Source organism: Dermochelys coriacea, chromosome 6 (assembly GCF_009764565.3).
Source record: "Dermochelys coriacea isolate rDerCor1 chromosome 6, rDerCor1.pri.v4, whole genome shotgun sequence".
Taxonomy (NCBI): domain Eukaryota; kingdom Metazoa; phylum Chordata; order Testudines; family Dermochelyidae; genus Dermochelys; species Dermochelys coriacea.
In genome coordinates, this window is record NC_050073.1 from 44,980,276 (window position 1) to 45,004,788 (window position 24,513).

The 24,513-nt window shown below is 38.1% G+C and overlaps 1 protein-coding gene across 1 annotated transcript in view; it reads right to left on the reverse strand.

Annotated features, from left to right (window-relative positions):
- Positions 1-503: 503 nt before the first annotated feature.
- SHANK2 (SH3 and multiple ankyrin repeat domains 2) overlaps positions 504-24,513 on the reverse strand; it is a 639,405-nt gene continuing 615,395 nt past the window's right edge. Inside the window, exons 24-27 of the mRNA XM_038407205.2 lie at positions 23,550-23,680; positions 19,990-20,101; positions 15,611-18,020; positions 504-3,389 (exon numbers count right to left, since the gene is read on the reverse strand). Of these exons, the coding sequence (XP_038263133.1) occupies positions 2,816-3,389; positions 15,611-18,020; positions 19,990-20,101; positions 23,550-23,680 (3,227 nt within the window). The 3' untranslated portion in view covers positions 504-2,815. The remainder of the gene's footprint in view (positions 3,390-15,610; positions 18,021-19,989; positions 20,102-23,549; positions 23,681-24,513) is intronic.

The following is a 24,513-nucleotide window of genomic DNA, read 5'->3' on the forward strand; positions in this document are numbered from 1 at the left end:
AACTATTTCATTAGCTCTTTAGTGTTTTTAATCTCTGTTCTACTAATTATACTGTACCTATTCTTTAAGTACCTGAAAAGATACATAAGCAAGAAACAACACTTGTTTAAGAAAGGGATTACCATCAGCTGTAATTTACTTGTGTATGTCAACACTCATTAAACCTAAATTCAACAATAAGATTGTGATTAAAAAGCAGCTTAAAAGTCATCTTCTACATTTTCTTTTACTACTGTATTATCTAATGCATTTTCTGGCACATATTATAGAGGTAATACCAACTGTAGTCAAAGAAACAAAAAGGAGCATGGCATTAGTGGTTTATTTACTGAATTCTGTAATATCACCAAATGGAAGACAATGATGGCTGAATTACCATTTTTACACTTTTTAAAGTATTTGATGGCCTTAAGGTGCCATTATTGAATATCTGAATGAAAATGTCATTCTCTGCAACAATAGCCATGTAACTATGGAAAAACTCAGTACTCTTGAAAGTAAAATGCCTCAATATTTGATTTTTATTACAAGGTTACTTGGAACTTTCAAATACAAATATAGACCTGCAAAGGTGTAATAACAGATGTTAAGTCAAAAGATTTGTTCCATAAAGGGGCAGGAGGTTGAATAGTTGCTTTGCTAATTGTGTAATCACTTTTGAAGAAGTATTCATCCTCCTTTGAAGAAGTTCTAGGAAAAATAGAAAATATAACACAGCTCTGCTGGTTCAGATGCATCCAAATGAGGTTGATTTAAAAAGGTCAAGACTTATTATTCCACAGAAATAGTATTAAACCACAAAAGTGTTTTTTTTTGTATTTTTTTTTTGTATTTTTTTTTTTTTTTAATAGTTTTTAACATTCTAGCACTGAAGTGGCACAAAGGCTGCCCAGTAGACCAGCCACTTATTTTCTTAAAATATTGTGCTTATAAACTATCTGTACAACTATTTAAACTTTCAGTAAAGAAAGGTATTTAAATTGCTAAACTTTATGTACTTGTTCTAGGGCTGTTGCAGACCTAATTAGACACTTGATTGTGAGAAGAAAAAAAAATTATAATTAGAGATAGGCTGGACCATAGCAAGGAAAAAAAAAATCAGGAACCTTCCAAAAGATGGGAGAACCTGATGGTATGGTAGGTTGAGAGTCTGGCTGTCCATACATGATGTGCCTACCTTGAACAGGTTGAATGTTCAGAAAGTAAGACCCACAAACTCCTACAGAAATTAACAGAGGTGTTAATTATAAAAGGGGTCAGATAGAGAAAATTGTTAACTTAAAAAAAAAAAAAATCAAATCTGCCAAAACTGTGTATCCCCAGGATACACAGAGAGTGCAGAATCAGTCAACGATCAACCCCAAAGTGCGCCAATTGTCTATAATGCTGATCAGGGCTTGATGGATCACTCTCTGGACCCTGCTACTAATAATTTCTGATTACAGTAAAGAAGTCACTAGAGAGTGATGGGAAGCTTTTTGCTCCTGCTTAGGCATTGACTATGCTTCTTCCACCAACAGCCCAACCCTGGCTAGCCAGGAAATGGAAGTGAGGAACCAAGTCCATAAATCTGGACCTCTCTGTTTTCCTGGCCCTTTGGAACACTTGCATTCTAGGACACCACATGTCCCCTCCCTTGTTAACATTTATCCTTTGAATATTTTTTAAACTGTAGATGATCACCTGCTGAAACATTTTTATTTCTACTAATAGGCCCTAATCCTGCTCCCAGTTAAGTCAGTGGCAACACTCTCACAAACTTCCATGGAAGCAATATCCTGTCTTCTATCCCAGTTTTTCAGAGTTGTTGAGCACTTGCAACTCAATGAATTAAGCAGGATCTGTGGGGGCTCAGCATGTTTGAAAAATCTGACTATAAAAGTCTAAAAGATGCACATGGACACAGTATAGCTAACACTCTTCACAACCGCATTTTAATCTGCTCAGATAGTCAATGTTAGGCCTCATTAGCAGTTTTCTGGCTGCCGAATGGGGGTGTCTGGTTCAAACTAGCCTCATTTCTTTGCATCTCAGAGAATTCTCTTCCAGTCTTTACATAGTTTCCACATTCTACTTATCAGGTCAGTACACCATGTTTAAAATCTGTTCCGCTACCTTGGAATTGTGCTAAATATAAACGCAGAAATAAAGAAATACCTAAGTAAAGCTGAACAGTTACCTTTGAACAAGAGAGTCTCCAACAGCACTATCAGCTTCACTGCCAACAAACCAAAGATCTACACTGGATCAAAATGACATTGTGAAAGAGGGGGTGAAATAATGCATCTGCTATTTATTGATTAAAAACCAGTAAAAAAAAAAAAAAGGTCAAGCATGTGAGGATCTATTTAAAAAAAGCCAAAAAGGGAAAAAAAAGTTGAGATTCCATGACAAGAGTGTCAAGAACAGATTACCCTGGATGGCAGGGGAAAGGTGTATATAAAATAAGGTATTTTCTGCTCAAAAATGAAATGCTTGTGGTTTTAAACCAAAAGAAAACTTACATGTTCTGGGTCCAGCTGAAGGGCATCATAAATGTATAGGTAATATTTCAAAGTTAACAATTATCTTTTGTCTCTACCTCCACCCCACACCTCCCCACCCCCACCTTTGAAATAAAATAGCCCCATTAATTTCATTTACTTGGGTTTAAGCTTGGGCACTAAACATACAGTCTGCATTACTGAGTACGAGCAGCTAAATTAAACCTTTTCTTCTTTTGCTAGCACTCACAGACAGCCAAGACATTTTGCGTATTTCAGTACCAGCCCATCTCTATTTATAACAGAAGTCTGAGAGGCAAGAGTAGCCATTTTTATCTGTCCAGTAGCTGTTTCAAAGCTCTTTCTATATTCATTCTGTGCCCAACTCTAGTCACTCCAAGGTCTATCAAGTCTTCCTTCTGAAGGTTTGGTAAATGGGTGCCATCTATTTCATTGTCCATGAAGGTCTCTTTATGTTCACCTAAGTTTAGACTTTCCAACCAATCTGCCACATCTGGTTTAGTCCACAGGTGGACAGGCTTAGTTGTAAAAGGCTTATTTGAGATTGGCTGTTGCAATATTGAGGGAGAAGGAGACCTGCTGCGACCTGTGTTCAAGCCAAATAAGTCCCCAGAAGGAGGCTGGCTGGGTAGGCTAAATACATCAGAGAGAGTTGGAGAAGGAGATGAAGCTGAAGCTGCAGGTGTCAGAGGAGCAGGCATGATGTCTTTGTTAATCTCTGTTGGTGAAACCACAGGGCTTGGAGCATGTCTCAGTCCTGATGTCCTACTATCATAGTCTGGGGACCTGCTCTGCAATGTGATGGGCTGGCTGGGTCCAGGCCGGACTGTAAAAGTGATGGTTGTACTTCGTGTACCTGAGACAGTACTCATTACTTCTGTGCTCCTGAAATTAAAAACAGAAAACATCCAGAAATGTCAGCAACTCAATGAAGGATTTTCCTTACCAACAAGAGAAAAAAGTGGCTTTGGAGTAACAAAAATGTAGTGGTTTTTTTTTTTTTTTTTGGACAGCTCTCACACATGAATGTACTTTTTGTAACAAGGTCAAGTTAAGGCACAAGCACCAAGAAGTTATCACAGTTCTTTCCAACAAAACAAACCCAACTATCTATGATCAATGGTAAGCCATATCATCATTATAAATTAAAATCTTGCCTATGAGACGTTTAAAAAAATCCAGAGAACATGATAAATTTACATTTTCTTCCCTTTCCACGGTCTCTATAAATTAATACAAAATTAAATGAGAAACTTTAATGTTACAAACACAAGGACTCTTCGGGTACGAGTTCTAGATATGTAACTAGGGCATGAAGTTCAGCTCTGAATATGAAATAGCCCTCAAATACTAGGAGTGGTTGGTTTTGGTTTGGTCCCCTCTTTAACTAAGTCAGTATTTAAATCTCACACAGTGAAATAGGGTAGCTAAAAAAATGCAGAGCTTAAACATGAATTTGAAACTTACTTGAAGCATTTTATTTACTTTGGCTTTGAACTTAAAAATATCAAATGGCGAGTTAATTTTAGTGCCTATTTTGATTCCTATTCATCTATATAAAAAGCTCCCTGAATCTCTTCAAATGATTCCTGCAGAGACCACCTCTTGGAGAGAAAGTTTAAGTGTTCACTAAAGCCTTTGCTGACATTGCCTAGTGAAGGTGCCAATAATTTATATGGATATGGATACAGGGGATTGGCATCACCAATCTTTTCGTGGAGATTATGACCTTTGTTTACATTTATGAAAACTACTGACCTGGGCAGCATTTGAACTACCTACCTACCTACCGGTAAAAAGCTCTTTATCCCTTTACAAATACCTTGGGCCATCCAGTCACTGTTTTTTGGAAAATTTGCTTCCAATATTTTTTGTCAACAAACAGGCAATCTATCGTAAGTGTGACAAGAGTACCAACCAACCAACAGCAAACCCAATTTATGTTTTAATAGTCAGTTCTTCTTTCCTCCAAGAATGTTGCCACTTTCGGTTTCCCTAATCAGATTTTTTTTCCCCCATGGCAAATGACTATCTGTTCCTCATGACGACAAACTTTCCAGTTATAATTAGATGATCAAAGTGGACATTTCGGGCCTTAAAAATCTATGAATTTATTTTCCTTTTTGTTAAAATGACAAATAAAATAGGTTTTCAGTTTTAATTTATTTGGCACAGCTCCAGTTACTGTGGGTCAAATTTTGTAAGATGCTGGGTGCCTTCAACTCCCTTTGACTAGAAGGAGAATTGAGGGTGCTCAGAGTTTTGACAGCTCAGTCACTTGAACAGCAAGCGTCTCATAAAAATATGGCCTGCCTATTTTTTTTTTTTTGTGAACGCAGAGATGTCCATTTGTGCCCTGGAAAATGATTTAAATGACATGTTAAGTAATGCAGTTCCAAATTTATACAATCTGTCTACCATTGAAATGGTTAAATTTCATCTGACTGTTTCATCAACTGGTATTCTACAGGCGTATTAATTTTGAGCCAATAGTTCATATAGATGTTCAAATACAAAACACCTGTACTAGCAGTATACACTATTTCAATTATATTCACTGTGATGACAGCTAAAGGTCAGATAAATCAGATTTATCTGAAAAGCTCAGAGTAACACAACATATCAATTCTTAGCAGGGCCTGATCCCACAAAGCCTTACCTTTTTTGAGTAATTTGTATGCACACAAGCAGTACTAGTTTCACACAAACCATTTCACAGGTTCAAAGGGAACAGGCAAAATCTATTAAGGCTTGCAGGGTCAGTCCTTTAGTTACTCCAAAAGTATAGTAGGAGCAATAGTTTCAGAATTTAGCTATTATTGCACAGTATTGTAATTTGACCAAGAAAGATAAAAATCTGCAAGGTTTTCAGTACCTTCTTATGAGTTTCTTGGATCCTAATGGCTCTCAGCACCTTGCAGCACTGGGCCCAAACAAACAGCACTAGCAGATTGTAAGATGTATATAGTAGGAAATAAATCAGTGAACCAAGAGAAGTAATTAACTTTACTAATTTTAACTTAGAACTAAGTGGCCACTCTCAAATTCCTCAATAAGGCTAGAAACCATTTGAAGACCATGGCAGTTTTGCTCTGAAAAAGAAGGATTGTATTCTATGGCCATGATTTACACAAACGGCCTAATCCACTAGCGTGTGAAAACCTCTCCATATGCCTCCACCTACTGTGTGTCTTTGATTTAACTTTCCTATACTATTATAAAAAAAACCAACACATTTTGATTATTAATCCATGTGCATCACAGTGGTGCCAAGGGACCAACTAAGAATGGGTCCCCATTGTGCTAGGCACCGATATTTTCCTGTTGCATAGCAGTGATATAACTGACAACATTGGGTTCCATCTCCATCTTCCACTTCAAAATGTATGGTCACTGCACATAAATTACTGCTGTAATGGACTCCAAGTATATATTTGTTCAGAAAATCATTATTACTGTACCTTTTACATGGAAACTGCATTATGCAGTATGCTCGTCATAAATATTTACACTATTTCTATGGCACAGTCTGATAGATGGGACAAATTTATTTTAGTTGATTAATGCAAGACATTAGCAGCTCTATCGCAAACAAACATACTGTAATTATAACATTTACACTTTTATAGCACCTTCATTCCAAGAAACCCAGAACACTGCGCTAACATTAATGAATTTAACTTTACAATTGCAAGCCTCCTCTGAGGTAGCTGTTAACATCATTGTACAGATGGGACAATAGATACAGGAGTTCTGTGACTCAACCAAGGTCACATAAGAAGTCTGTGGCACATCCAGAAATAGAACTCTCCTCCTTTCCTCATTCCTAGTCTTGTGCCTTAAATCACACAACCCTCCTTTGGCTGTCCTTACATGCCATGCCAATCATTGCATTAAAACATATGCTCTACAGAAATCTATATAGCTTCTTCAGCATACTCAGTGTCATAACATGATACCATCGTACATTTGTGTAAGGAACAAATTGAGTAACTCCCATTCTGCCTATGTTTTGTTATTCCTTTTCTATGGCAACTATTTTATTCTAGACTCTTTGAATCCATTTTCTTTCCTTTCATTTCTGTTTTTTAAAAAGTTATATATGAAAGACTACATATCAGTTCTCTACTGTTGTGTGGCTCATTGTTAAGACAGGGAGATCAGCAAAACAGTAGCCAATGGATTTATATATTCTAGCTGGTGAATATAAAGATGTGGGTGTTTGATCATATTACAGTAGTGATATGAATATTCTCCTGCCTAAAACCAAATTTCTTTATAAATTACAGACTGAACTCTCTCCCTCCCTTACTTGCATACTTGAAAAGGTAAAGAAATGATGATTATTTTTAATAAATCTATCCCTATTAAGAATCAGCAAATGATAATATTTTGGTATAGACATTCACTTGTGTGTGATTGCACTGGTTGCAACGCATATTACACTGTCTCATAAGTACTGTGTCACAATGGTGTATTTCCCAAGTGAAAAAGCAGTCCATGTGGCCTGCAAACAAGAAATCTTACTAGCTAATTCTGAATCATATTTGCATAATTTAAAATTAAAAATATAATGGTGTATTTAACAGATTCAGTGGCCGACTGCATGCTGCAGTGTATTCTAGATGGCTCCCTTGCGGGAAGGGGGAGAGGGGGAAAACAACAAAACTCTGCATTATGCACTCATCAGAGCTATTTTTATATAGTGACTTGCCTAAAGGCCTGCTGTCTATGACAAAGCTCTTCCACCGTCTTTTAGAAAAAAAAAGCCTTAGCGAAAGAAAGAGCCAATAATATATAAATAGCAATACAGTACAAAATAAGGTTATTCAAGCCCTAACTTGTGGAAACAAAAGTTTTCTTTAATCACAAATGTTTGTATTTTACTTCAGTTCAGCACAATAGACAAACCGAAAAGCTATTTGCCAGAATCTGTTTGCTAGAGCGATCAGAAGAGGCCCTTGGGTCCCATTGTGAGGTGGTTTATGAGAGGAAGGAAGTGAGGCAGGATCACGAATCCTGGTCCGGGGGCTGGTGAAGGTAAGGGACAGTGTGCGGGTTGGTAGGGCACAGAGTATTTTGTTGAGTAGTTAGTTTAGTGTTAGCTAGGAAGGATTGGGAAATGGTCTGTGAAGGGAAGTCTCTGTTCAGGGGATATGGTTTCAGTGGGAGCAAGCAGCGATTATTAGAGATTTGTGGATTTCTCAGAGTAAAAGTTTCAGTGGTAATGGAGAAAGCTCAGGAAGTCTCTGCAGTGGAGGAATGCTCTTTGTGGCTAGGGAAAGGGATTCAGATAGAAGGAAGAGTGGCTGCTTCAGCAGGAGTGGGCAGTTTTCACATGACTAACAGAAGATGGAAAAGTGGGAGCAGACTAGAAGTACGAAGGGGGAAAGGAATCACAGCTACAAGGGTAGAGGATGTAGTGGAGTTTGGGGAGCCTGGCTGTACCTCATGCATAAGTTATAAAATAGAAATTGATCATCTTTTATGTGGTTGTGATGTGTCTTTGCTTTAAACAAAATCAGATGCAACTTCATATTGTCAAAGTATGAACAAAACTGATCTGTGGCCAAATAACTAATTTATCACTGGGGTTTATTCAGTTGGTTCAATAATGAAGCAGACTCATGTGAAAATGGTAAAGCAAAGCACGAGGATACTATAAGGCTATGTGGCTGCGTGTGAAAAAGCTTCATCATCTGGGATCAACGTAGTGAGTGGGTTTTGCTGTTGGACTGTCCTGCGCTGTCCCAGGTGAATGATTGCTTTGGAGAAACTCTGTATGATCTGACAAATTTTGTGAATTAAAATATTGCAGCAACATTGGTAGTTAACTCATTTTGCAAACATAAAGAAGTCACCCACTAGTGAAGGGGGGGGGAAAAAGCTTTATCCAATAGAATAATAGTATGTAAATAACACACAAAACCCCCACAAACACACCAGCAAAGCTCTGAGCACACCACATATTTGAAAATCAGGCCACTTATTTAGGCACCTAAATATGGATTTAGGAACCCGTTTAAGAAACTTTGCTGAAATCTTTCTCCATGAAAAAGGTGGCTTTAATCTCAGTTTGAAATCAGATCCAGGTCTGTAAATCAGTGGTTTTAGAATGGCTACCATTTCTGGATTAGGATAAACTAATCCCAACTGCAGTTAGGAACAAAGTTAACACTAATAATGTGATAGCAATGAGTGAAAATTAAAGAAAATAGAAGGCACAACATAGAATACTCTATGCTTTTTGTCCTCACTTACTTTCACAGCACTTCAGCATGACCCTCTTCTGTTAACAGCAGTCATGGGAGCAAATAAAAATGACAAAATGGAATGACTAAAACATGCAAAACAACATACAAAAGTAAGAGATCCTGTGAAACTGGCTGAAAGACAATTAATGAGATGAACTGAAACTAATGGACACAATAGTAACCGAAAAAAATTCAATGGTTGTTTGTAAGTTTAGAATAGTCACAAGAAGATGATGGTGTTGAGTTAAAGCTGCAGTCACCTTATAAGCAAATGCACTGAAATTTACTATGCATAACTCGCTACTGAATTTAACTCTGCCTTACCTGGCTGCGATATAATTATGTCACTTTTCTAGGTAAATATTATAAAAAATTGAGACAGGTAAGAAAACATTTATAATAGCAAGTTCATTTACAAAAAATCATACCAACACTCTACCGTTTTTTTCTCCCTTCAGGGCTCAGTCCTGCAAGCTGCCTAAGCACATTTGACTCCCATTGTTTTCAATGCGAGTTGAAGGCACTTAGCACCACCACACAGAATCAGGCCCACTGCTAACATAAACAAACATCAAAACATTTAATGAAACAGAACCATATAAGAATTACATCCTGAATAAATAACCATTTCTGTCTAAAGCACTGTGATTTGGTAACAGTGGTGATAGTAAACTACAATAACTATCATTACTATTTATTCCTTATTAGCATGTTGAATCAGACTGGAGCAATTAAGGAAACTCATGGTGAATGATGCCCTTTTCACCTTCAGTTGTTCTGTTGCTTTTTTCTTTCGTTTCGGAGCCACTTGGTTTATTTGGTGTTAATCACACTGACATTATTCACTGGATCCTCCAGGTTGGATCATTATGTTGCTAAGCAACTACAGAGTACACAGTAATCTGTTAAAGTGGTTAAAAACCCCTGATTTATTCTCCTATTTTGCTTTATCAGATCCATATAGAAACCTGTAGGTTTTAAAATGAATTTATAGAACTGCTAACATTAGCTCCCAACATTATGGAAAAAATATAACTACTTCACTGCTACAGTGAAGATTTATTTTCCAAATAACTGCTAAGTTTTTTTTAATAGATGAACCTAAATCAAAATCCTGAGGCTGAATATATCCAGCTACTATTAAAACCTCTTTTTATATTGGGCTCAAATAGAACCCCCATGAATGACAAAGCCTAACCTTTTTGGGGAGAGCAAGGTGGAGAGGGGGAGGATGAAAAGGGAGGCAGTGAGAATCAGATATCCAGACTTGGGGTGTAAGAACTTAGGTAATGTAAGAAGATACATTAGACAGACTCTATATAACATTTTGCAATTAGGATTGGTCTCCAAAATTGCCTGAACTAGATGGTTGGCAGGAACTAGGGGTGGGGCTACAGGCCAGATTCAAACACAGATCAAATCCCCTCTCTAGTTAGTTATCTTTTCTTCTTTTTGCAGTGTAATTTAATCAAGTGCATCCTTTGGATTTCTCCTCATCTCTTTCTTCCTGCCTTTGCGCACAAATTAGGTAATTCAGTTGAGACACAAGTAGACTTTCTAGCTAAATGATTCTAAATATTAACATGTGTTCAGTGTCCCAGGGCCATCACAACAACACACAAGAATTATTAGCATAGCAAGGTATGAAGAAAAATGTCTTGGCTCTTTCTACTTGCTTAATAATTGAGGGTGAAATTCTGCTCATTACTGTACAACAACATCTCTGCAGTCCTCATTTACCAGAAAACACACAGAGGTCATATTTCATTATTCTCTTTGACTAACGCTCACAAATTATCTATAATTTAATGCATCTATGATACCTTAAAATTTTAATCAGCACCATGAAATGATACAATCACCATGACTGAGCTACAGTTATGACAGCTACAAAGCATCATATAATTGGAAGTAAGCCTTACAGTTCAAGCATCTGTTGCTCACTGTGCAGAAATCATTTTAGTAATGTTTAGGAATGCTACATAGGCTGTAATTTTGTACATTTCACATGAACAATGTATGTTTTAATTTCATCAGGCGTCTGGTGCCGAGTGTTGTGAACGTAACCCACGCTAACCTGTGAACAATGTTTGTATGTGTATCACTGCTTCTCTTTGGATAGGCCTACTAAAATGTTTATCAGTTTCCTTTGGCAGAGCTAATTGAGCTGTTCCTTTAATTCAATACAATTTCTGCATTTCTGAGGTAAGTTTCTTAGTTTTCTTTCTAATACTACTTTGCAGAGAGAAAGGCAGTAACCCCTCTATTTAGCTTGCCCAATGCTTTTGTATATTAAAAAGAATTCTAATGCCTTGAGGGCTTGAAAATTTGGCAGGAGGATAGTTCAAAGTATGTTGGAACTAAGCAAACAATTCTGTTTATCATGCACAAATAGAAAAAACAATCTTGAACTTATTCAGTCATAGTTGGGACAGAACTAAAAGCAGTGAAAAAATGTATTTCTGTCACTGAAGTCAGCATGTTTGACCGAATACACACAGGGTGAAACAGATCTGCTGAGTAAGGCAGTGATGCTTTTACACAGGCAGTTTCTGGAAAAGAACTACAAATTTAAAGTGGACAATTCTAGACATTAACACGCATACTAGGGCCAATTTCACGTTAATGCCAGGATGGAGAACTAGGCACTCTGTCCACTCCCATGAGTTTGCCATTAGCATCTCACGCCCTCTTCTCTTCCTCCTCTCCACCCCATCCAGGAATTTGTCATCCATTCTTGCCCCTAGGCAGAGCACAGAGGAACTTAAGCAGAAAAAAAGACGTAAAGGGTCCAATCCCTCCACTGCAGACATTGGCAAAGTTCTCAGACCTCACTGGGAGCAGATCAGGCCTGAAATGCAGAGTCCTGTGCATATTAAGCAGCAGAAAGCTTTCCTGATATTTCACTTTCATTTCTATTTCATCTTATTACTTCAGTTATATACTCTCCTGCTTCCCCCTTGTAAACACACTAAAGAATTCCTTTCACCATTGATTTTTACATCCTTTAAATAGTTGTAGACCATCTCTTGCCCCCATTTCCTCAATCTCTGCTTAGCTAATAAATAATTATTTAGCTCTTTTAAGTCTTTTCTCATACATCAATCATCCAGCTCCTCAACTCCCTTTTTTCTGCTTATCTTTAAATACTTCATGTGTGTGTACACCTTTCTGATACTGAATTAAACAAACAAAATCTTTTCCCTCCCCAAATATTCAAGAGGTATTCTACTAGAATTATAGAAAGAGTGAAATCCCTGTTTGGTGAGGTGATGCATCTTTATATACAAACCAACACTTTATAGGCCTTTTTTTTTTTTAAACTGTCATGTCACTTGTAAACACATGTCCGATTTGCTGTCTGCTATACAACCTAGGTCTTCCAGCATTACTCCTTCCCTGCATTCTCTATCTCAAATGTGTGTTTGGGATTATTTTTCCACAGAATAATTAGCTTGCTGTCAATTTGAATTAAATTTATTTCTGATTTTTAAAGGTATCCTTTGAATCAGGTCTCTGTACTCACTGGTGATCACAACTTAAAATTTCATTTGGTATGTGTGGTAAGAATTAGTGCAGGAGAGGAAAAGACCAAAGCTTTGAGGAAATAATATAATGTAACTGCTTCCCTCAGGGTTCCTGGTAGGCAAATATTTCTAGAGGTCTACCATCTATGAATACCCCTTTTTCTGCATGATGATTTTTTTTTAAAAAATATAATACTTTAGCAGCTCTTCAAAAACAGTTTGAAAGCTTCCCAGTCAATCTAATTTTGTCTTTCCCCAGAAAGAAATCTGTCCATTTATTTCTACATTTCATTCCAGCCCTCCCCCCCCCCCAGTAAATGCAACGCTTAATTTTGACTCATTAAAGAATTCAGTGAAATTAAGAGTTCTGATTATTTCAGAATAGGAAGGAATGGCAAAGCATATGCTAGTTATTTGTCACATAATATTTGGAAATAAACAGGAATGTTCAGTTCCACTGTAACCTGGAAAAGAACTCGTAAATATAACAGAATTAAATAAGATTAGGCATATAAAGCCAGGTATACTAGCTGTTTAATGTGACTTTAGACAAAGAAAAGCAAGAACTGCACACATTTTAAAAACAACCACCCTGTAGTCATGAAGGTAACAGAAAGAGACTATACAGTCTGGCATTGTCATCTGTGATTTGGCAACTTTCTGTTTTACGGGATTACCGAAGGCATCCTCAATTCAGTTTCTGCTCTACCTTTGGCAAAAGACCATCTACTTAAGCAACCAAGATACGTTGGTCAATTTGTACAAATTTCATTGAAATGGTCTTTTTTGTATTAAGGCCTCTCAAGTACATTAGACAACCCACCTTATGTTCTCTGTTTATGTCAAACACAACTGAAAGGCATTCCACTCCCCTGGAATTTTTTACCCATATCTTCAGCATAGGAATGCTGTATGATCCTTCATACCTTCCTTTATGGCCACCAGTTCAACAGCTTATATCCGGTGGGAAAGAACAAACTTTAACTACTATCCTCTGAAGCTTGAGATAATACTGAGAGATCATTTGGTATTAAAAAAAAAAAGCAGCCACTCTTTCTATAATGCCAAACATCTCCCTGATGTACCCAAAGAATGGGAGCCATGTTGTGTTTCTTCTTTTGGGGCTACTGCCTACTCAGCACAGTAATTCTTGGGGGGAACAATTTGGATAGTAACTTTAATATATAGTAGCATTACATTTTTGCACATATGCTCAAACAATAATGGATTTCCACATGGCAGATCATATCAAGCAATTAACAACACTGCAGACAAAGATGGGCTTGCAGGTCAGCAGCCACTCCTAAACTCTGCATAATGCCAAACCTCTCCATACCACAAAGAGGATACCATATTTTCTTAAAATATACAGATCAAGCCCAATTATTCAAATCTCTTGTAGGACAGTGGTAACATTCAGAAAATTGGAGTTAAAGATAAACAATTTTTTAACCCAAATCTAGGATTTAGAGGAATATATCCACTTTTCACATATGTGTGGCTTACCTATAGTTACTTTAGCAAAATATAAACACTTTTCCATTTACCTGCAGGCCTCTGCACATGCCTGTCATCAAGAGTTATTGTACCTCTATTCTTCCAGCTCATTTTTAATGACAATTTTTGTGTTCAGTGTAATGCAATAGAAATTTAAATGTGCAAGGATACAAGATATCCTGTGGGATCTCTTCAAAGGACTTTTGTATGTATTCTTTGGAAACCAATTCCATAAAAAATGCATGAGCTAGGCTGCAAAAGGAGGAGTGCTGATCTAGAAACTTTTCTAGCTCCCTGAAATTTTCTTTCACAGATTGTTCAGCAGACAAATATGTGCAATTGAAATATAAATAAAAAAACTGAAAATAGTAAATATACCAGGTGATTTACAAGGATATTGCATACAGGGCTTACTTAAATCAACAATTTAGTGGTAACAATATGATTTCAATAAAAAGCTTCATGAAATTGCTTTGTGGTTCATGTCTTGTCATACTGTAAGGATTAAGTTTAATATTGCTGATTAACTGAGTTATCTAACTAAATCAAATAATATGTTGAGTGTGTGAAAAAAGACAAATGAAAACTCAAATTTTATCAACCTCAATCAGTTATGGAATGGAATAAAATTTCAATATAATCATAATTGTTGAGTAAAACTGCAAGAACTCTGTTGTATAAATAGTATTGTAAAAGAAAAACCACACCAGTTCTTAAACATAAACCTAAATAATTCACATCAAAATAATGGATACTCTGTCTCTCAAAGGGATAGCAATTGAGAGAACTCTTGTCCAGTTGTAGGCAACCATCCTCGCTTCAGATCAGCTTCTCACATTAATTTTAGGTTTGCTCAGTTTCAACTGGCCATATATTTTATGAGGAGTTTTCTTTTAAAAACAAACAATACAATATATCCAATATTTTGACTACAGTCTCCATACAGTAGGTATCATACTCAACTTCAGTATTCATTTTGGGCATTCTCCTGCTCTCCTCTCTCAGTCAAAAATCGGTTTCAAGTCAATATGAATATGCATGTAGGAATGCAGATAGGGTAGTCTTGGTGCTTGTTTATACAGTGGGGCAATGCAAGCATTACTGGGTGTGATTTTTAAACAGTGTTAATGTGTTGTACATTAATTCAACTATGTAGACCCTAGTGGTACAGACTAAAAATTCCCTACTGTACCTTAACGTAGTACTGTTTTGAGCAGCACTAAATTAAAGGACTTAGGGATTAGGGAACTTTTAATGTGCATCTACAGAAGCTATGACCAATTAACGTGCAACTCATTAGTGCCTATTGCTGCTCCATGTACACAAGCCCTTGAAGTTAGTGTCCACAAAATGGAAACAACTAATTATAAACTTCCCGCTGGTTTCTGCTTCTTGCTTTTGCTGTTTACTGAGCCTTCCTCGAAAGGAACTTCCACAGAGACCTAAAATTTGTGTGTTAAAGGAGTGGCATTCTAGCAAAGGGATTTACAATGGAGCTAACTGTAGCTGGTAGCTAGGGGCAGCCTTACTGGCCAATGTGGTGGGTTTTTTTTAGAAGCCTCAGAAAGTGGGCTCATTTTTCCAATGAAAATGTACATTACTTTCATAAGTACTTATTATTTTATACTAGAAGTTAGCAGAATAAGCAGGGGGAAAATTGTCAATTATAAAGTATATTTATACCTTAGAGTGATCTTTAATGTTATCAAAATTCCTATGGTGGAGCCTGCTTATGTAAATTCTCAAAAGCATACCCTTGTTTAAGAAACAGAGTAATTACATCTTGAAAGAAATATAGACCTTTTTTAATTCTTTTAGTTTCATTTACCTTGTACTGAGACTTGCAGTTTTTGTTCCAGTAGGCGACTCCAACCCTTCCCCTGGCTTTAAGGATTTCTCTCTGTTCATTTGTTGTAATATTGAGTTCAATTCACTAATAACGTTAGCCTTTGGGCCTGAGAGAATTGGGCTTTTTACCTCAGTTACATCACCCCATAGCTTGGAGGTCCTTTGCTGTAAAACTTTAGCTGTACTGGGCTGTGCACTGATAGGAGGTGGGGGTGGAGCAGGTGGAGGGATAACAAAGCTATCTACAGTTTCTTCAATTAGAGCATCTTTGTAAAGTGCATTGCTTTTGTTGATTATGGGCTTCATTTTTGGCTTAGGAGGTACTGGGGGTTTGTCCACCAGAAACGTTTGCCCATCTGCATAGACTGTACAGGTATCCAAGTTCTCACCACCTTCAGAGGATAAAGTAGAGATGCTGGACACTGTTGAGATAGTGCTGGTTGTCTCTAAGTGATGGTCACTACTAGATCGACTGTCTACCTCCTCAATCCCAGAGTCAGTGACATGATCGAAACTTTCAGGGGGTGGCAGAAATGAGGCAGGCAAACAGTTTGAAAGACCCACTTGTTTTTTACTGTTTAAAGAATTCGTGGATTGGTTGGGGTTAAATGAAGCAGATGTAGGTGTTCCATTTTTTCTTTGCTTAAGTAAGTCCGTTAGAGCAGAACCTGGAGCTGAATGGTCATCGGGGATATCAAAACTGTTAGCAAATTCTAAGGGAGGAGGTAATGGCTCAGTAAAAATAAATTCTTCATCAATATCAATAGATGCTAAAGGGGGTGGAGGGATGCGAAATGGCAAAATAACAGGGTCATCAACAGAGCTAGCTGCTACAATAGTTTTGCAGGGAGATGCAGGTGGCTCAGGTGTAGCAGATACACTCAACCCACTTTCTGCTTCTTCACCTTCGTCTGGCATCTCCGATGGAGAATTGTCTGGATTCATTTCCATTTCAACTCTCTTCTCATCATCTTCAAGGGTGTCATCAGACTTTACTGCATCCACAGTATGAACCATTAGTAAACCAGCTGACTTCTGCTGTGAAGTATCCATAATATTTATCAGCATGTTTTTCTTTTCTTCAGGCTTCTTCTCTTTCCCCATATCTGTTTCATATTTGTTTTCAGTCTCCTGCCTTCTCAGTGGGCCACGTGTATTTTGCCTGGTAACAGCAGCAGTCACAGGAAATGTTGATTCAATATTAGATCTCAGCTTTGTATCAATATAAAGTGGTTTATTAAGGTCTGCTTTACCAGTTTCTCCTTTGGCTGGAGTTTGTTGCGTTTGTTCTTTCATGGCTCTATCTCTTGCAGAGAGCGCGAGTGCTAGAGGTGAGTTTGGATCTAATAGCTTTCCTGTGAGTGGGTGAACATAATTATCCGAACTGGACACATTAATGGTCTGAGTTGCAACCATATCGTTTTCAGTAACTTTTTTTATGGATGAAGAGTTTAATGTCCTTTCATCACTTTCATTGCTAGGTTCACTGCTATTAAAAAGATTTTCAGATTCTCTAGGTGCAGGAATGGGAGAAGGTGACATAAGTTGCCTAAAACTATCTTCATTACTAAACATGTCCTCATCAGTAAATTTAGATTGCCTCATACGAGGTATTGGGGGCATCAGGCCAACATCCTCATCTCCCAAATCTGTAGAAAGGAAGGCTGGAGAATTACGCCTAGCTTCTAATCTCTTTTCCCTGTCCCTCACTGCTCCAGCAATGGCCGCTGCAAATGGACTACTGACATTTAAATTATCATCAGGTCTGAGTTGTCCAGGCTGCTCTGAAGACTGAGGGTCAATCTCCATACTGCTTCCTTGGCTACTTTTCCCACTACTGCTGGTAGATGGTTCTTTCACAATAATTGTTGGAATTGGAATAGAACAGGTCTTTTCTGGACTATCCTCAACATTAGACTGTTTCACTAGCATTCCCTTCCGCCTTGCTGGTTTGGCTGGCACGTAAACTGCTTTGCTTGCTATTTTCCCAACTTCAGAATATGGGTTTTCTGGCATCTGACCCCTCTTGTTTCTGAAGTTTGCCTGCAACGCAGCATTCCTACTATACAAGTCCTCAGAATCTAGAGAATAACGGTCCAATTCTCTTCTGTAATACATCCCTTTGTCCCTCATTATTGTTCCCATATGTTCAGATCTACCTGAAGAAACTTTTGAACCTGAATTCTGATTAAATGCAGGTTTAATTGTTCCATAGCTTCTTGATGTTGGAGATTTGGGAGAGTTATAAAGGGAGAGAGAAGGAGGTGGTGGCGAAGGGGGTAGAGACTGTGGTGGAGGGGGGATATCTTCAGAAGTGTCTGGCATGGATAGACTTCTGGTAAATTTCAACATAGGAGGAGCCAAAAATTGACGTTCTTCTTCTGTTATTCCTAAGAAAATGAATAAGGGGAAAACTTTAAAAATTTGCAATGTACTTAAATCCAATGTTATATTATTTCCACTAAAGCTATGACCCTAAGGAAATGTCTACACAGCCCGCAGGAGCGAGCCTCCCAGCCCAGGTCAACAGGGCTAGCAGGGCTCATGCCATTGCACTAAAAATAGATGTGTAGACAGCATTTTGAAATTGTGGCTTGGGGTGGAGCGCAGGCTCTGAAGCCCACCCTTTCCCACCCTCTGTAAGCTTCAGAGTTAGAGCAACAACTTCAAAGCACTGTTTACACAGCTATTTTTTAAGAGTACTAGGATGAGCCCTGCTAGCCCAAGTTTGATGACCTGAGTAGGTAGGCTTGCTTCTGTGGGATGTATAGACATACCCGAAGATGCTACAGCATTTTTGCATGGCATGGAGCAGATCTGAAACAATAACACATGGCTGGCTTATTGATTCCTGCTCATGAAAAGTTCTCTAATTGTTGATTTTCCATAAAGCCACATGCTAGTATTAAAGAGGAGTGAAACAGCAACAAAACTGAACGGTTTCAGAGTAGCAGCCATGTTAGTCTGTATCCGCAAAACGAAAAGGAGTACTTATGGCACCTTAGAGTCTCTAAGGTGCAAAAAGTACTCCTTTTCTTAAACTGAACTGATTACTGAATGTAGGTAAATGCTTTTGTCTGATGTACCTTCGGAGCCAATATATTACTCTTCAAAAGAAAGTGAAAAGTATGAAAGAGACACAAAACTACTCAAAGCAACATTAAAGATTCTGTATGAGTGTGAGGTAATTGCATAGAAGGGAATTTTCTCTTAAATATATCAAGAAGGGAAGGAATTCTTATATAGAGAAACTGTGTTTCTGGCTATAGCAATCCAGAAACACACAAAGTAATGCTATGCTTACACAGCAAGTACAATATTAAAGCATTTCTGGGAATTTTGCCTGTATTGTTTTAGTAAAAGGAATATAGAAAACCATCAATATTACATAAAATGTGACATTTTAATTGTGGATAACATTTTTCAAATGCAATTAAGTGATATAGGAGCCTAAGTCCCCTTTTCAAAAGTGTTTTAGGCACTTAGGAACCTCCTAAGTCCCTTAGATGTTTTTAGAGAATGTTACCCTCTGTATCAGTGGTTCTTAACCTATTTACTATTGTGGGCCGCATATGCAGCTCTCTCTGTTATATGGGCCACATCCACACAGAATATACACTACCCTGACGGTGTCATATGTGCCACAGCTGTGTGCTGATTGAGCCATATGCAGCCCAGAGGTTCAGAACCACAGCTCTATGTAATAAAAGTAATTTATGATTTTACTCAAAGAGGATGGCATTTTGTATAAAAGGTGGCTATGCCATAAGACAATATCCGGAAACGTGTGTATTTTGCTGAACAGCTTTACACAAGCACAATGCTTATAATTTTTTCAGAAATACCATGAGTAAAGTAGATCAATTTTAACAGCAAACGCACCAAAAACTAAGTTTCTCCCCTCCCCCCAGTAAAGAAAAAGGATCATTTTGAATTTAAAAAGTGAGCTTATTTTATACATTTGACCAGTAGGATGCATATCACACCTTGCATAGCACATGATGGTATTTTCATGTCAATAAAAACATCTGGATGACTCTTAGCTATAGTTGATTTATGTCAATAGATCTTCCTCTATTCTTTTGCTTTGCACTTTCAAAATTCTGGTCTTCCTTGTTAAAGGCAACTTTCCATAGCCATTACAACCCCACAACACTTGTCGAAAGTGATCAAAGCAAAACATGGAAGTTGTACTAGTTTTCATGCAAACTGATTTGGTTTTTGAGCTTTGAATCAGAGCTAACTAATGACTCAATTAAGTTGAAGAAAAATGGAGTCAAAATGTTTTAAGCAAGAACAGAAGTTAACAAAAGGTGCCAAATGAATGCATGTGTAGAATTTACATGAGAAAAATTTTACCTATAGATTTTTGTCTTCTCATTGTACCCCGAGGTATACCTAGAAAAAGACCTTGAGGAGTCCCAGGTACAGTAGGTGGCATCACAGCAATACCCTGTCTATCGTACATAGACTACGAAACAAAACAAAAACGTTATGTACAAAAGGGCAATGTTAGAGAGAGACACCATGAGAAAAATAATTCATCTCCTGTTCCACGTACTACTTTGTTGTTCATCTTAAATAGTCAGTGGTCAAATAAAATTATCTATTCTTCTAGCACATTTTAACGGTAAATTTGAAGGTATCACAAGCAATCACATTTCTGTTTATTTCCCTCCTAAAAACATTGCCACAAACTCCACCGCTGTTCAAGTCACCCTGCACCTACATCTGTGTTCCAATATTTTGACATAGAAGAGAGACCTTAAATTTTCTAGATTTAGTGTGTTAAATACTCAGAGTTCTAAATCTGCTCATACAACGCAGACGAGTAGCCCCACTGATTTCAAATGAAATTATTTGTGACAGTCAGAATTTGGCCCTAAATTTATATTTTGATTTTATGAAGTTGAAGAGTTTTGACTAGGAAATTATGGTTGAATAGCATGGTTTAGCATGATCATCAGAAACAACAGAATAGGATCTCAGCACTTCAGAAACATTGTTTTTCTGGAAAGATCTAGTCTTCTTCAAGTGGTCTCACCACTGAATCAGAAATATTCAAGATCAAATAGACAGAATTAGTGACAGCAGTTTCCTGCCTAGGCTTATTCTGGGCCTAGATGCTTGTAGGGTATTCATTATAAGCAGAGTTGCCAATAGTTAAGGCTACCTGTTTATAACTGCCAACTTTAACCATTTGAGATGAACTTTCCTATGCTAGCTGTCTGACTCGTTCAGAAATTTTATTTTCTTTTTTTTAAAAGGAAGTTTCAGCTACTATGGTTCAGTTATTTTCAAGAACAAGGATAAGGGAAAATACATTGTTTTGCCCATGTTAAAAAAATGTTCAACTATATAATTAGAAATCTCCAGGTCCTCCATGCTTTGCAGAAGGGACTTGAAGTTTGGCAGGGGGACACCCTGGTGTCAGTGATGCACCTTTCTCTGTCTCTCTGAAACTCCACACAAATTTGGCCAAGTTCTCCAAACACTGTAGTCTGCAGATGCTCAGTAGAGACTTGTTAGAGCTTGGCAGTTACTGAACAGTCTCCCATATTTCGTGTGCACTGCCATGCTCCAGTCCAGGGGCTGAGAAGGACTTTCCCTGCAATTGCTTCTTACTGCTGCCTGGGCCCCACTGTGGTGCTGAATATGGAAAGTGGGAGCAGGAAAACTGTCCTGCATTCTTAACATTCCCCCTGCTTGCAGGCAGGCAAGTGATGAGAAGGAAGAAGCTGCTTGACTGGAATGCAGAGGGAGAGGAATGGGGAAGTGGTGTTACAGGAGCAAGGAGAGGAGGAGCCATGGGACTCCGGTGGGAGGGGGCAGGAGCAGGATGAGTTGGGTGAGTAGGACAAAGCAGGAAGGGGCAAGAAAGAGAGGTTAGGATTTTAAAAATATAATTATGCAATAAATTGACAATTAAAATGAGGAGGGAGCTGGGACAATTAAAAAAATAGAGATACATCAGGTGGCTGTTATCAAACAGTTGAAGGAGAGACAGAAAGCCATCTTATTTTCCCATCAGCATGAAATAAATGCAGATCAACAGAAGAAATTACTCCTTGTAAAATAGATTGTGGGCACATCTCAGAACATGGAATAATCAGTAGTCTTCCCCTTTTTCATTAGTGTTTAGCCCACTTCTAGGACATCCTTGATCCTCAAGGGGTAAAGCCCCTTAATTCTTCCCTCCTCTCTCAATGGGCCTGGGTTCTTTGCACTTGGTGCCTTCATCTGGCCTCCAGCCCGGTGCAAAACTAACAGACATTTGGCATTACAATGTATAGTTACAGGGAATCTAGGACCAAACAGACTATAAGGATACACAACATGTTATTCCTAGAAAAGATGGGGTAAATTGGGAATGGCCTCAAGTCCCAGCTGTCTCCAAGTGCAGGGAAGGCCTACTGGACTCAGCTGGCAGCTAGCCCTCCCAGGTGCAGCGGAGTCTTTGGGCTCATTCTCTTCTTTGTGGAGCTGGGTTCTCCAGATCAACCCCCCTAGTTTTAAGACATACAAAATGGCATATCCCTCTGCTGCAGAGAACAACTCCAGTACTGCTTGCCCTTTGGCGACTGTAACCTGACTCCTTTAAACTGGCTCTGGTAATCTGGGGAGATTTGGGGGACCACTTGTGGTCACCAAGCCCTTGAGGAGGAAGGATAAGGGGGTCTATTATTTTTGGGATCAGGACTGGGGCTATGTTAGCATGGCAGCCGAACACCTTCCCAAAAAATGATTGTCTGCAACTCACTAAAAGACACTGCTGCTTATCCTCAATCTGTACCCCCCGATCTTTCTAATAATGTACAGGTTGTCATCCAAGTGCCTCATAATGATTTGTGATTTTTATCGTCACAACACACTTTTGAGGTAGGGAAGTACTATTATCCCTATTTTACAGATGAGGAACTTAAGGAGAGAGATACTAGGGCTCAGATCCACAAAGATATTTCAGCACCTAACTCTCCTTGAGAATCTAGTCCTAAGTGACTTGCCTGAGGTCACATAAGAAGTCTTCGGCTGAGTCAGGAACTGAACCATGGTCTCTTAAGTCCCAGTCCAGTGCCCCATCCTTGCTACTTGTAGACGTCACAAACCTATTTATTTTCTACAATACTGCGGATATAATTCAGAACACCTGGGATTTCTTCCTTTGCAGCTGACAAGAGCGAAGCGTATGAATAAGGATTGGTGCTACTTCAGTGGGAAATAAATGTAGCTAGACAGTAAGGAAAAAAATATTTTTTCCTCATAAGACTTTACAACCAGTGGAAGCAAACTCAGATCTGAGGGTGTCTACATTTGGAACTGGAAGTGTAATTCCGAGATAAAGGAGAAGCTAACCCAAGCTAGCTCTGATCAAGCTAGTGCTCTAAAAATTGAGTGTGGCCACAGCTGAACAAGCATCCAGAAGCGCTAGCTGCCCCAAGTGTGTGCCTACCATCTCCGATGGGTATGTACTTGGGGCAGCTAGCACTCTATTTTTAGGGCATTAACTCAATCAGCGCTAGTGTAGGTGTCTTTTCTTGAGCTAATAATTACACGCACTAACTAGTTTTCCAGGATATAGCATTTCAGTCGTTAGTGCTTTTTATAGCATTGCTGCTGTCTCCTCCCCTTATAAATTACTCAACTTTATCTAGTCAAAACCAAAACAATCAATGTTGTTGGGAGTAAATAAACCCAGTAATGAGACAAGGGTTCATGTTAGGATTATTGTCAATGACGAAGCTTAGAATGGTGATAAAGAATAACCATAATGATTAACTACATTTATAAACCTCCCATTGCTGGTGTATACAAAACAGCATGGCAACTAGTGTGTATAAAAAGACTGGACTTACTAAAGCAGTACTAACTAGAACCACAGCTTCATAAGTGAAAGCAAGAATTTAGGAGTCACCACATACATTCATATCTGTAGCTGAAGAAAAGCATCTACTGGAAGGCCGCGGTTTAATCGTTGCCACTCTTGAGTCCACAGTTACATTGTCTGTAATTCTTGATGGCTTGGAAACTGGTACAATTTCATCCACTTTATCTGTAACATAAAAGTATTCACTAAAATAAATATAATTTGTCCAAAGACTGAAAATCTAAATATTGCAAGGTCAAAGGAAGAGTTTTACTTTTCAAAAAAATGCAAAGAAAAAGGGTGGCTTTTTTTTTTGGCATTTTAACAAGGCAATGCTTGAGCATCAAAAGTCGTGCAAGCCGAGCACTTATTTATTGCTGCTGCGTAACATGCATGCTTTAGTTTTAAGCCTGCATGCATTTAATGTTTACTTAGTGTGACTCGAAAAACAATCCTCTTCTTCAAACCTTCAAAATGTGAAGGGAGAATATCTATATAGAAACGGAAAGAAGACCTTTAGAGATAATGAACCCATAGAGCACTGTTTCATATAGCGATAAGCAGACAGTACTTAGTCACCAGAATTTCAGTGATATTTTGGACAACAACAAGTACTTCAAAAGTGCTCTTTATGTCTATTTTTCTTCTCTAGTAACTACTTTCTAATCTATTCATCATGTTAGTCTATTAGACAATATAACTTAGCTTTATTGGAAACTGCTCCATGTCTCTCTGTTTAATTAAACTTTAAATGTGCTTCATATTAGTTTTGGTTAAAACTATCATATATTTGTGGTCAGAAATGGGCCCAATAGGCAAAGTTCCAGTCTGGATCAATACTTTCCCAACGCTGGGGAACAGTGGTTCAGAACTGGGATTTTGATTTAGCATGCTATATAGTGATAGGAACCATCTGTGAACATGTGAGATCTCTCGAAGTTCAGGAATGTTTGTACCCAGGCCCATCTCCAGTTGGACTATAAATCAAATGCTACAGTAATACTATTTAATATATTTAA